The following is a 13,199-nucleotide window of genomic DNA, read 5'->3' as shown; positions in this document are numbered from 1 at the left end:
ATTTTAAATTTTTCAAAAAACCTTTTTATGGTGCTGATCTTGATATCAGGAAAGTAAACTTTTTTCATCATTGATTCATTGATAATATTTGAATAATTTTGTTTCATATCTTTAAGTCTAATACTAGTAATGAGATGAAGCCACCATCACTGAAGGATATTTATCATAAAAAACAAAGGGAAAACAAGCAGTTACCTGAGAGGAATCTCACTTCTGCTTCCAACCCAAATCATCCACCAGAGGTAAAGTTGTCAGCACTACTGAATGAAAATAAAAGATGCTTCATGACTTTAACTCGCATCTTGAGCTTCTTTTCCCTAGGAGATCTAAGCCTACTCACTTAAACAAACAAACAAAAAAACCTGCGTGGAGAGAGCGAAAGCTTACTGTTCTCTGTCGTATTTCTAGGTACTGACTCTGGACCCAACGTTACACATGAAGTCAAATCAGCAGATTTCAGGGATTCAACCACATGGCTTTTTGAATGCTCTTGATGACAGAATATCCTTTTCACCGGACTCTGTTCTAGAACCTAGTCTCTCTAGTCACTCTGACATAGACTTGTTTTCACAAGCAAGTCATATCACTTCTCAGTTATCTGGTTTCCCAAAATATCCTACAGATGCAAAAGTTTCGCCAGTGGACTCTTGGAAAAATCATGCATTCCGAAATGAGAGTAGGACCAGTTCCATGTTTCCTTCAGTATATACTGTTGGTAGTAATGACATCTCAGTCAGCACTGTAGATGAAGAAAACCCTGTCCTGGGACCGCCTGTCTCAGTCAGTCAGTCCCAGCTTCCAGGTACAGCCAATGGTGTCCCAGAATGCATTTCACTGACTTCCCTGGAGGATCCTGTGGTGTTGTCTAAGTATGTACTTCTGGGAATGGCTTGTACTGTTAATAGATGTTCTCTAATGTCTGCTTAAATGATGAAAATGGTTTTTATTGAACTTCAGTAGTACATAAAAATTAAAATAATTAAGGTAGACTGTCTAAAAAATAATCTTTTTTTGCTTCATTATTAATAGCTGTCAACTTGTAGATTAATCTCATTATTTTCTATAGGTGTATAAAGGGAAAAGGCTATATTTTTGATTTATGAGAATGATTGTGTTCTTGTTTTTTCCTATTGAGAGGGTGAGGAGAGATGCTTTCTAAGTATTTTTTCCTCTCACCAACAGGATTAGGCAGAACCTGAAGGAAAAGCATGCTCGACACATAGCAGACCTTCGAGCTTACTATGAGTCAGAAATAAATAGTTTGAAACAGAAACTGGAGGAAAAAGAAATTTCTGCAGCTGAAGACTGGAAGAAAACCAATCAAATTCTTGTAGACAGGTAAAACTTGGAATTTAACTGTGAAGTTAGTGTTTCTCCAATTTGGATATATTATTTTTCCCAAAGCATAATATATTGTGATGATAAAACACTTTAAAACATGTACTTTTGATTTGAAATTTTTCAGAGAAACATGTTTGCCTAAGTAATTATTTTTAAATATTTGAGCCATCCTCTTACAAAACACTGAAAATTGATGACATTTGTTTCATGTGGGCAAAGTACTGAGACGGTTGAGCAGATTTTGTATATGTAAAGGAATGTCGTTTTGTCCTGTATACTTATTTCCTAATAAGTCTGTGACTGATGTCCTTTTTTCTTACCCAGATATGCATAGCTTTAACCTAGCCACTCATGCACCTGTGGAAATAATTATCTCATTTTAAAAAAACGTAGAAAAAATAAAAAAAATAAAAAAACCGTAGGCACCCGGGAGCATGGTCTTATGTTAAGAACAGCTTTCCCCTTAGTTTAGAGATACTAGTATTAATAACAGCATACCTTGCAACATACTTTACAAATGAAATTAAACAGAGTGGAAACTGAAGGGTGGCCTCCCTGGTGGCTCACTGGTAAAGAACCCACCTGCCAATGCAGAAGACAACAGGTACAATCCCTGATCCAGGAAGATCCCACATGCTGAGGAGCAACTAAGCCATAAGCCCTTGTGCTACAGCTATTGATCCTGTGCTCCAGAGCCCAGGAGCCGCAACTACTGAAGCCCTTGTGCCTAGAGCCCATGCTTCGCAACCGAAGAGTAGCCCTGGCTTGTCATAACTAGAGGAAAACCCACATAGCAACAAAGAGCACAACCAAAAACAAGTAAATAAAATTTTTTTTTAAAAAAGAAAAGAAAACTGATAGGGTCTAGATGACAGCAAATAATCCTTCTTTAGGGCAAAGAAGACAAAGCTCCTTGAGAATAATTATGAGGGAGCTGAAATCTTCTGGTCCAGTTAGCAGTCTAACTTGCAGAATTCGAGTAAAACTAGTTTTTATACCAGTGTGTGGTTGCTGTGGCAGTTAACATGCTGTCTTAATCCTGGTCATTTCTATTGCTTCCATTTTGCTGTTGGTGGTGGGGATGGGGTCCAGTGGCAGAGAGAAGTAGTTTGAAAAGAGGAAGGGGGAAAAAAAGCTAGTTTTAGGTTTTCTAGGATGAAAAGAAAAGAGTAGATAGCAGGCTAGGGAAGTTGGCTCTTGTGTTTTTGTTTTTGTTTTTGTTTTTTTAGGAAGGCACAAATGACCACAGGTACTTCCTGTTGGAAATCAGAGGCCTGACAGAAGCGACCAGTAGGCCTTATCAGGACAAAGAAAAGGTGCCAAAGAAGGCACAAAGTAAAGGGGAACTAGTTAAAATATTTTTATGTCTGGAACCCTTCCTTCAGAGTCATGAGAGAATGGAGGAGCAGACTGGAAGTCAGTGTCTTACATAAATGAAAGTGTTAATAACAACAGCAGTCTACGGCACTAGAGTCAGTGTGCCTGTAACATGCAAATGAAGAGCAATGCATTTTTGTCCCCTTCCACTACCCCCAAAGGATTTGGTTTGGCCTGAAGTTATTTAGAGAGAAATAATTTACCTAAGACAAAAATGAATAATTATGTTGGCAGTGTACGCAGCAGTTTTTTTCAAACTTTAAAATTGCAAATTGGGAGCTCCAGTTGGGGCCATTAACACTTGTCACACAGTTGTAACTTAGGGGGTGAGATCTTTGGCATACCAGGATCAGTGTGGTAATTAAAACAGAAAAATAACAGCACACATACAGTTGACTATTCAGTGAACTATATTATCAGTTTTATCAGTATTTCAACATCAACAGGTTTATCAGTATTTCATTTCTGCAAAGCTTTGATGCTTTTGTTGTTGTTCAGTCGCTCAGTTGTGTTGACTCTTGGCGACCCCATGGACTGCAGCATGCCGGGCTTCCCTGTCCTTCACTATCTCCTGGAGTTTGCTCAGACTCATGTCCGTTGAGTTGGTGATGCCATCCAACCATCTCATCCTCTGTCCTCCCCTTCTCCTCCTGCCTTCAGTCTTTCCCAGCATCAGGGTCTTTTCCAGTGAGTCAGCTCTTTGTATCAGGTGGCCAAAGTATTGGAATTTCAGCTTCAGCATCAGTCCTTCCAATGAATTTTTGGGATTTATTTCCTTTAGGATTGACTGGTTTGATCTCCTTTCTGTCTTCTCCAACACCGCAGTTCAAAAGCATCAATTCTTGGCCCTCAGCCTTCTTTATGCTCCAACTCTCACATCTGTACATGACTAATGGAAAAACCATAGCTTTGACTAGATGGACCTTTGTTGGCAAAGTAATGTCTTTGCTTTTTAATAGGTTTTCTAGGTTTGTCACAGCTTTTCTTCCAAGAAGCAAGTGTCTTTTTACTTCATGTCTGCAGTCACTGTCTGCACATTTTGGAGCCCAAGAAAATAAAGTCTGTCACTGTTTCCATTGTTTCCCCATTTATTTGCCATGAAGTGATGGGACCGGATACTGTGATCTTAGTTTTTTGAACGTTGAGTTTTAAGCCAGCTTTTTCACGCTCCTCTTTCACCTTCATCAAGAGGCTCTTTAGTTTCTCTTTGCTTTCTGTCATTTAGGGTGGTGGTATCTGCGTATCTGAGGTTATCGATGCATAGTGGATAGGAACCTGAACTCTGGAGCCAGACTGCCTTGCTCAGAATCCTAGTGTGGCCCAGGAGGAACTTGACTTCTCTGTCTCTGTATTCACATTTGTAAAATGGGAATGATGGCAATCCTGACTCACAGGATTGTGAGGATGAATGCAAAGTGCTTAACATAGACTGGGTATGTAGCCAGTGCCCAATAAATACTAGCTGTTATTCACAATACATCATTAAACACTGAGTCAAAATGGTAACCGAATTCTTCCATGTATTTTGTTATTTTCAGGTCCTGTGATAATTAGCTTTACAAAGAAAGTCCTTCATTATAAGAATAATGACATTCATGCTAATTTGAAATAATATAGAAGGATATAATATGAAGTCTTTCTATCCCATCTTCTGTTCTCACATCCTAGACTTAATTTTTTGCATCCTTTTAGAAATCAAAATGTATATGCATATATAAATTTTTTCCATGACAAAGATCAAGCTGTTTTATGCAGTCTATATGTTGGATGTTAAGTGTACAGTTCACTGGCTTTGTGCCTTCCCATTGTGCTACCATCACCAGTATCCATTTCCAGAACTTGTTTTAGCCTGAAAATCTGTCAGTCTGTACTCATTAAACAATTAACTCCCCATGACCCCCTCCCTCCAGCCCCAGCAACCATCATTCTACTTTGTCTCTATTAATTTGATGCTTCTGGGTACCTTGTATAAATGGAATCACAGTATTTGTCCTTTTGTGTCTGGTTTATTTCACTCAGCATACTGTGTCCTTGAGGTTCATCCATGTTCTAGCATGTGTCAGAGTTTTCCTTCCTTTTTAAGCCTGAATAATACTCCATTGCATGTACACACACACACACACACACACACACACACACACACACACACACACACACACACACACACACACACACACACACACACACACACACACACCTTGGTATACACTTAAATTGCTTCCATCTTTTGGCTATTGTGAATTATGCTGCTGTGAATCTGAATATACAAAAACCTGCTCATATCTTGCTTTTTTCTCCTAATAATTCTTAGAGATTTTTTTCATATCATTTTTAATATTCCCTGAATGCTATAATATCAGGTTCATTGGGATATATTTTACTAAAATGGCATCCTTAGTCTTGGCTAACATTGGAAAATATGTTTTATGTAATATATTAGCGAACCAGATTTTTATAATACTTTTAAGAGAAAGGATATTGCTTTTGATTGTTTTGTTTCAATATATGTTTTTTTAGATGTGGTCAGTTAGAGAGTGCTCTGAATGAAGCTACTAGTCGTGTGAGAACACTTGAAAATAAGAATAACTTACTGGAAAGAGAAGTGGTAAGTAAGTATGGTATTTTTTGTTGTTGTTCTAGTGGCTAGATGTTTAAAAATGTAAGCTTTTTTATTAATTGAACTTTAGAGACAAATGAATATTTTTATAAAAGCATTATATGTTGCTTGTCTTCTCCTTTAGGATTTCTTGTTAAGATTACGTTTTGAATGCTGCTGGCTTCATATGATAACTACAAATTTTACCCTTTAAAATTTTTATTTTTTAATTGGGATATAATTTGGACATTATAAAAACTCATGCTTTTAAAGTGTACAATTCAGTGGTTTCTAGTATATTCACAAATTTATGCATCTATCACCATAATTAATTTTAGAAGTTTTTTCTGCCTTAAAAAGAAATCCCGAACCCCTTTAGCCATCCCCGCCATTCACATACACACTCTTTTCAGCCATAAGCAGCCACTACTCTGCTTTCTGTTTCTATGAGTTTACCTCTTCTGGTATTTGGTGTAGATGGAATCACATCATATGTGACCTTGTGTGTCTGGCTGCTTTCACTTAGCATCAGGTTTTCAAGGTTTATCCATAGGGTAGCATGGGCCAGTATGTCACTGTTTCATAGTTGAATGGTACTCTGTGGTATGGCTATGCCACATTTTGTGTATCTATCCATCAGATGATAGGTGGGTTATTTTCACTTTTTGGCTATTATAAATGACAGTGCTGAGAACATGTGTATGTAAGATTTTATATGGACATATTTTCAGTTTTCTTAGATATGTAAGTAGTAGTGCTTAACCTTTTCCTCTTAAATAACTCCCCCCGCCATGCACTGCCAAGTTTTATTCTTCTGTGTGTAATTTTACAAACAATGTTTTGCTGGAAAATGCCAGTTATATTCTAGACATTATTTCTGTGTCTTTGATGTTTATTTAGTTATCTTTGTCTCCTCCTAAACTGTGGCTTCCTATTTGGCTAAGTGGTAAGGAATTTGCCTGCCAATGCAGGAGATGTGGGTTTGATCTCCTGGGTCAGAAAGATCCCCGGAGGAGGAAATGGCAACCCACTTCTGTATTCTTGCCTGGAAAATCCTATGGACAGAGGAGCCTGGCAGCTACAGTCTATAGAGTTGCAAAGAGTCAGACACAACTGAGTGACTGAGCATGTGCACCTCCTAAACTATAAAATTCATGAAGTCAGGGATGTTTCTGTTAATCTTATATTTCTAGCACCCTAGTAACCTGATGCCTGGTGGATTTGCAATTAATGATTGTTGAATGAATATTAACCGATCAGATGCATTTTAAATTTTCTTTTATTTTCATTATGAGGCAATATGGTAAGAAATGCTTTTTTTCCCCCCTATAAATATTAATGTGAAGCAAAAAATTCCAGTTTTGCTCTCAGAATCAGTTTCCTGATAGTCATCGTGATTTTTCCCTCTTTAAAGTGGTCTGTAGGTGAGTCCTGGAACTAGAATGCCTTAGTGGTTTTCTGTGTATTATTCTGTAGGGTAATCCTTTTTAGTCTCCATTCCTAGGATATAACAGAATGTCCAATGTGTTCATTTCCATTTATATGTTTTTATATTTTAGTGTCCACAGTTTATTAGCTGCTATTGAGACCTCTGTTCTTTTAAAAATTATTATTATTGAAAACAACGTATTATCCGTGTCTTTGTTTTGTAGAGTGATTTCAGAGAACGCTTCAACGCAGCCAGCAGTGCCTCCAAAATTCTGCAGGAACGAATTGAAGAAATGAGAACAAGTAATAAAGAAAAAGACAATACCATTATTCGACTGAAATCTAGACTTCAGGATTTGGAAGAGGCATTTGAGAATGCTTACAAACTCTCAGATGATAAAGAAGCAAGACTAAAACAAGAAAACAAAATGTTTCAAGATGTAAGTGACAAGTAACGATAACTCAGTTCTGTGGTTGGCTAAAAGTAGATTCAGGTTTTGTAGTCTTACAAGCTGTTATGACATTTTTCACGTTTTCGCTTTACATGACTTTGCTGTTGCTGCAAATATCCATATACCTTTCTGGTCGAGTCGGTTGGGTCTTATCTTAAAACAGGAAGTCAGGGCTTTCAGAACTATGGTGTCACTCCCACGCCTTTCCGTCTCTAGCCAGGCAGCTTTTGAGTGGTCTTAAATCAACATCTGTGTGTCTGGAAGGTAAAATGAACCAGATTTAGAAGAGGCTTGATAGAATTTTTCATTTTGATTTAATTTCACTTAAAATTTAGAATTGTATCACATTAAAGATGGATTAAGTTTCAGGTTTTTTCGGTTTAAGTTTTTATTAATATTTTTGTTACAGTATATAAAAAATCTGAAAGTATTTCCAAATGTTGAAATTTTCTCTCTGGTAGCTTTAGATTTGATTCTTGCTGTTTTGTTTTTTAACGTTTATTTTCATGAAGATAATACATATAAATGGTTTAAATGGTCAAATTTCAAATGAGAAACAGCAGTCTTCTCTACCTCTTCCTAACTTGTAATCCTCTATCCTAGAGGTCGTTATTTTCAGCCCTTTTAGTTATTTCTTCTAAAATTTTGCTCCCTGTTTCTAAATAATAAACTTACATTGCTCTTTTCTTTTACCTGTCAGTCTCAGACGTTATATAGTGACTTCCTTCGGTGCAAGATCATGACAGTTTAGCTTTCTTACACCACAGGCTCCCAAACACTTGTCCCTCTCTTTCCAGTGTGATTAAATTGATTCTAAGAAGCTTATTTTTTACATTTGAACAACTCTGAAATTGGAATACATTTTTACACTATAGTGTCTTATTTTAATTTGGAGCGTTTTTTCGTCTTAGCATTTTATGACTGCTGGGTCTTCACTGCTGCGTGGGCTTTCTCTAGTTGTGGAGAGTGAGGGCTACTCTCTACTTGCGGTGTATGGGCGTCTCATTGCGGTGGCCTCTCTTCTTGCATCGTGCAGAGTTTAATAGTTGCAGCTCTCGGGCTCTGGAGTGCAGGCTCAGTAGTTGTGGCACTCAGGCTTAGCTGCCACGTGGCATGTGGGATCTTCCCGGACCAGGAATTGAACCGGTGTTCCCTTCATTGCAAGGCAGATTCTTAACCACTGGACCACCAGGGAAGCCCTCTCTCAGTATTTTAGTAAATAATATTAAATAGTATGATTTCTGATCAGCTGTTAGATAGTATGAATTCTGATCAGTGGTTAAGTAGTATGATTTCTGATCAGTGGTATCTTAGATTTTAAATACAATCTATTATTTATAGGTGGATTAGAATTCAGTATTTCTTATGTCTATATAAATATTTTTCAGAGCTAAGCTGCAGTGTTCATTGATTTTATCTCCTTTCTCTTACAACTTTTATTATATTTTTCCTCAATTTAGTAATTGCCTTATTTTTAATCTGCTTAGTTTTTTTTTTTTTTTTAACATGCATAGCACTTCCTTTCCCCTTGCCTGTCTCCCTAGTATCCTTGCTTCAGTCTGAGCTGATTGCTCTGAGGTTTGATACACAGATTTGTAGGGCTTGCCTTTGTCATCATCCTGGGAGTTTGTCTGTCTTCTTTTCTGTACTGCATCTGTCATTTTGTGTAGGTTTTACATCTTCTGTTTTGCTAGTGTACATCTCCTGAGAAAAAGAAGCATGAGACAAATTTTGAGGCCTTCCATATCTGAAAACGTTTATAGTTACAACCCCACTTTACACTGAAAAAAAAAAAAACTTTTATTTTTTGGAATAGTTAGAATTACAGAAAAACTGAGGAAACAGAGTGTCCCCATGTGCCCCACACCATTTCCCCTGTTTTTGGCAGCTTGCATTTGTATGGTACCTTGGCCACAATTGATGAACATTTTGATGCATTATTATTAAATAAATGCAACAGTTTATTTAGATTTCCTTGTTTTCTTCCTAATGTTCCTTTTCTGCTCCAGGACTCCCTCCAGGAGACCAGGTTACATTTAGCCATCACATCTCCATAGGCTCCTCTTGGCTGTGACATTTTCTTAGACATTCCTCCTTTTCCATGACCTTGACAGTTTTGAGGAGGACTAGACAGGTGTTTTGCAGGATGTCCCTTGAGAGTTGACTGATGTTTTTCTCATCATTAGAGTGGGGGTTATTAGGAGGAAAATCACAGAAGTAAAGTATCATTTTCAGCATATCATATTACCAAGCACTATGTTTTTTTATTCTTTTACAGTCATTTTAGTAAAGTTTCAGGAGGGCATGCGTATGAACACTGTTCAGTGTGCCGTATTTTATTAGAACTTTGTATTGTTCGGTTATTATTGTTCTTATTTAATGTATTGATAGTATAATTTTAGTGTGTGTGAGTACATGAGCTCCTGGTTTTTAAAATTTCGTGTACTTTTTATTTTAACGTAACATCAGACTTACAAAAAGTTGCAAAAGTTGTATAAAGAATTTCCATATACCCTTCACCTAGATTCTGAATAACATCTTATGTGTTTTATCATTCTGTCCACATGTAGTTAAATGATTGAAAAAAATTTTTTCTAAGCTATTTGAGAGTAAGTTAGAGATAAAATGCACCTTTATCTCTAAAGACTTTGAGGTATATTCCTTAAGAACAAAGACAGTCTTTTATATAACTGTAGCAAAATTAGGAAATTAACATTAGTACAGTAATCTTTTGAGGGAGTGAAGTAGAAAAGGATAGCTGTGGCAGGCAAAGGGAGACACACTGGGCTTCTGCCTCAAAAAACTGTGTTTCCCTGTACAGTACTCTTATTTAATTTATACGCTTCATTCAATTTTTGTGAATTATGCTATAAATGTTAGTTATACCAGAAGAAAGTCTCTTTTCCCTTATTCAGGATCTGATCCAAGACTACATATTGCATTAAGTTGTCATATCTCTTTTATCTCCTTTAATCTGGAGCAGTTCCTCAGTTTTTGTTTTTCTTTTATAACCTGCAAACCCTTTGAAGATCACAGACTATTTTATAGACCTGTGCCTTCTAACATGATCGCTGCTCCCCTCGTGTGACTGTTTATTTTTGGCCACACTGTGCAGCTTGTGGGAGGCCTAACCACTGAACCACCAGGGAATTCCCTCACTCATCTCTTTTTTTCCTTTTTTTGTTTTTTTCTTATTTTTTTAGTTGCCTTTAATCCGAAACAATGTGTTAACATTGTCCTTTCATGACACTAGCATCTTTGCAGAGTATGGGCAGTGATTTTATAGGTTTTTATAGACTCAGTTGATGTTATAATATTTAATCTTGTGATTCAATTCTTTTGTTTTTCCTTGTAGCTTTTAGGAGAGTATGAGTCCCTTGGAAAAGAACACGAAAGAGTAAAGGTAATGGCCAATGATTCATGTTCTGAACTTCCTGTGGGGCAGATGCATCAGTTTGGAAGTCAGGAGATCTGACTGTCCCCCTTTTTTCTCCCCTCTTTTGTGCTCATCTGGCTATTTGAACTAGACTTATCCTCTCTGTGTCAGTATCCTTATTTTCAAATATCTGCCCTTGAACTCACAAGTTTGTTAAATTTGTTAATTTAAAAAAATATTTATTGAATGGTTATTTCATTTGAGATGAGGTGAAATTTTTAGAAGAGTATAAAATACCATGCAAATGCACATAATTAATACTATTTAGATATAAAGTTTTGTATTGCAAAACAGTAGCTTTTTGTGGGGTTGAGTAACCTGTGTTTGAATTCTTATAATTAAAACTCTGTTTGGGATCTACATATTCTAATTCACTGAAACTCTACAATAAGTAAGTGAGTTTCAAGTAATTCTGTTGCATAAAATGCAGGGTTGTGATTATCCAAGGTTAGTGAAAAGGCCAGCACCGCTTGGTAGCCAGGATGTCTGGGGTTTCAGGTGCTAGTCGTTACAGCTGAAATCTCATCATTACAGGTTTTAGTTTTTCCATTTATTGAGGTTTCAGTCAGTTTATGTTTAAAAATGTTAATTTCGACACTGATTGTTTCTAATCAAGCAAAGCATAATAGGCTTTATTTAATAAAAAGGAGGTCTACGGCCATACCACCCTGAACATGCCCGATCTCATCTGATCTCGAAAGCTAAGCAGGGTTGGGCCTGGTTAGTACTTGGATGGGGCTTCCCCGGTGGCTCAGATGGTAAAGCGTCTGCCTGCAACACAGAAGACCTGGGTTCTATCCCTGGGTTGGGGAGATCCACTGGAAAAGGAAACGGCAACCCACTCCAGTATTCTTGCCTGGAAAATCCTATGGTTGGAGGAGCCTGGTAGGCTACAGTCCGTGGGGTTACAGAGTCAGACATGACTGAGTGACTTCACTTTACTTCACTTTTATTAAAAAGGGGACTTACACACAGCTATTTGATTAAACCAGTGTTTGCTCTCTCCATTTTTTCCTTTGTGTTATGTGTATTTTCTCTGGTTGACGCCAGACTTGCTGAGTATCTGCATAATTTTCTTTGTAGTTCTCTTGGTGTAGTCTTGGATTAGTTTTATATTATGAATCTTAAAAGGAATACATCTAAATATTTGTCTTCAGTTATCTGAATTTTTTCTTTATTTTCATAGGATACATTAAATATAACTGAGAACAAATTGCTTGATGCACATACTCAGATTTCTGATTTGAAAAGGTAAAACCTATTATCTTACTAATAAGCAAAAACCTCTAATTTTTCTTTCAGCCCTTAAATATTGTCTATACTGAAAATGATGGACAAGAAAACCCTTTCTTGAGGATTTTTAAGCACTTTGAGATTAGATTTTATCCCCATCTTCCCTTCACCTGGAAATACATTTGGTTTTAGCCAAAGATTTTAATTAGATACCTCAGTGGCTGTGCCCGCAAGGTGTGCATGCGCTTAAACACTATGCATTTTCTTAGCGCAGGTAAAGCCCCGATATTAAATCATTGAAAAGAATTTTAGGAAGTAGTCTAATTCACTGAATTGTTTTTGTGCTCCAAAAAGAAAACAGCATTCACACCAATTTTGTGATTCTATATTTCCTAAAGACCAGGTTTGGGGACTGTATTCATGATTTGATTTGCTTCATTAGGGAAGGCACAGTGTGTAAATGGTCCCTATGGCCATGATTAGATATTTCTGATTGGCTTCAGAGTGTATTTTTGTGTTTGGAGATTAATGATGTCCCTTATTTAGAGTTTTTGCCATACTCTTAAGAACTTCTCGTCGGAAAGACCAGAAGTACTGTGTAGCTTCCTTGTCTGCTCAAGTCTTTTCTGTGAAGCATTCAATTCTGGGGATAGTTTTGTTATCAGATTGGTATACACAATCAGCCCTGTTAGAGCTTGCTTTCTCAAACCTTCCCTGCAACAGAGTAGGTAAGAATCTAAATTTGAAAGATGAGGTAAAGACATATTCGAAAGTTTTAAAAGAACAGAAAGAATGCAAAGATAAGGCTCAAAATAATTAATTGGCCATAGTACTTATTTTCTGTTGGTGAGCTTGAAGATAAGCTGTTATTCTGAACATGGCACAAATTAGATGAGCTGCCTGTAAGTTGAGAGTTGTTCAGAAAGCAAGTTCTTGTTAATGGTCTGCTTTGGATGGCAAGCCTGCTGCCTCCTTTGTGAGAGCCTAACCTGTGTATATTTTGTACAAATCACGTACATGTTAGAATTAAACATCTTTTGCAGTTTATTTGCAAATTGCAATTTATTTGATTGCTTGAATTTTATTTTTATTTGATTTATACTGTTTTATCTGTAGTCAGATTTCTAGATTTTTTTTTCTACTTGCTGTATTAAATGCATTTGTTGTTCCCTTTTCCTTTAGTTACGGCATATGAAATGCTCCTTTGTAGGATTTTTTTCTATTTGCCTTTCTATTTATTCTCCCTGATTTTGTTCAGCTTTTTAAAGTTTAATGTGACATTTTACTATGAAAAAGTTTTATGGATTTGCATCTCTTTTGTCACCTCTTTCCTAGA

The 13,199-nt window shown here is 36.8% G+C and overlaps 1 protein-coding gene across 50 annotated transcripts in view; it reads left to right on the top strand.

The window, feature by feature from the left end:
* The window catches only part of MPHOSPH9 (M-phase phosphoprotein 9), a 57,303-nt gene that overhangs the window by 23,455 nt on the left and 20,649 nt on the right, over positions 1-13,199 (top strand). For 38 of the 50 annotated variants that reach the window (XM_081540323.1, XM_081540324.1, XM_081540311.1 and 35 more), the window contains 7 exons: positions 117-242; positions 409-869; positions 1,183-1,338; positions 5,236-5,323; positions 6,967-7,182; positions 10,550-10,597; positions 11,817-11,881. In XM_081540323.1, coding sequence (XP_081396449.1) covers positions 117-242; positions 409-869; positions 1,183-1,338; positions 5,236-5,323; positions 6,967-7,182; positions 10,550-10,597; positions 11,817-11,881 — 1,160 coding nt within the window. The remainder of the gene's footprint in view (positions 1-116; positions 243-408; positions 870-1,182; positions 1,339-5,235; positions 5,324-6,966; positions 7,183-10,549; positions 10,598-11,816; positions 11,882-13,199) is intronic. The other 12 variants (XM_081540310.1, XM_081540308.1, XM_081540328.1 and 9 more) reach the window with 1 other exon arrangement.

The sequence above is a fragment of the Giraffa tippelskirchi genome, chromosome 11, assembly GCF_054371585.1.
Source record: "Giraffa tippelskirchi isolate mGirTip1 chromosome 11, T2T-mGirTip1v1.2.pri, whole genome shotgun sequence".
Classification (NCBI taxonomy): Eukaryota; Metazoa; Chordata; class Mammalia; order Artiodactyla; family Giraffidae; genus Giraffa; species Giraffa tippelskirchi.
Note: the sequence above shows the minus strand (reverse complement) of the source record. Positions and strands in the feature narration are given on the sequence as shown.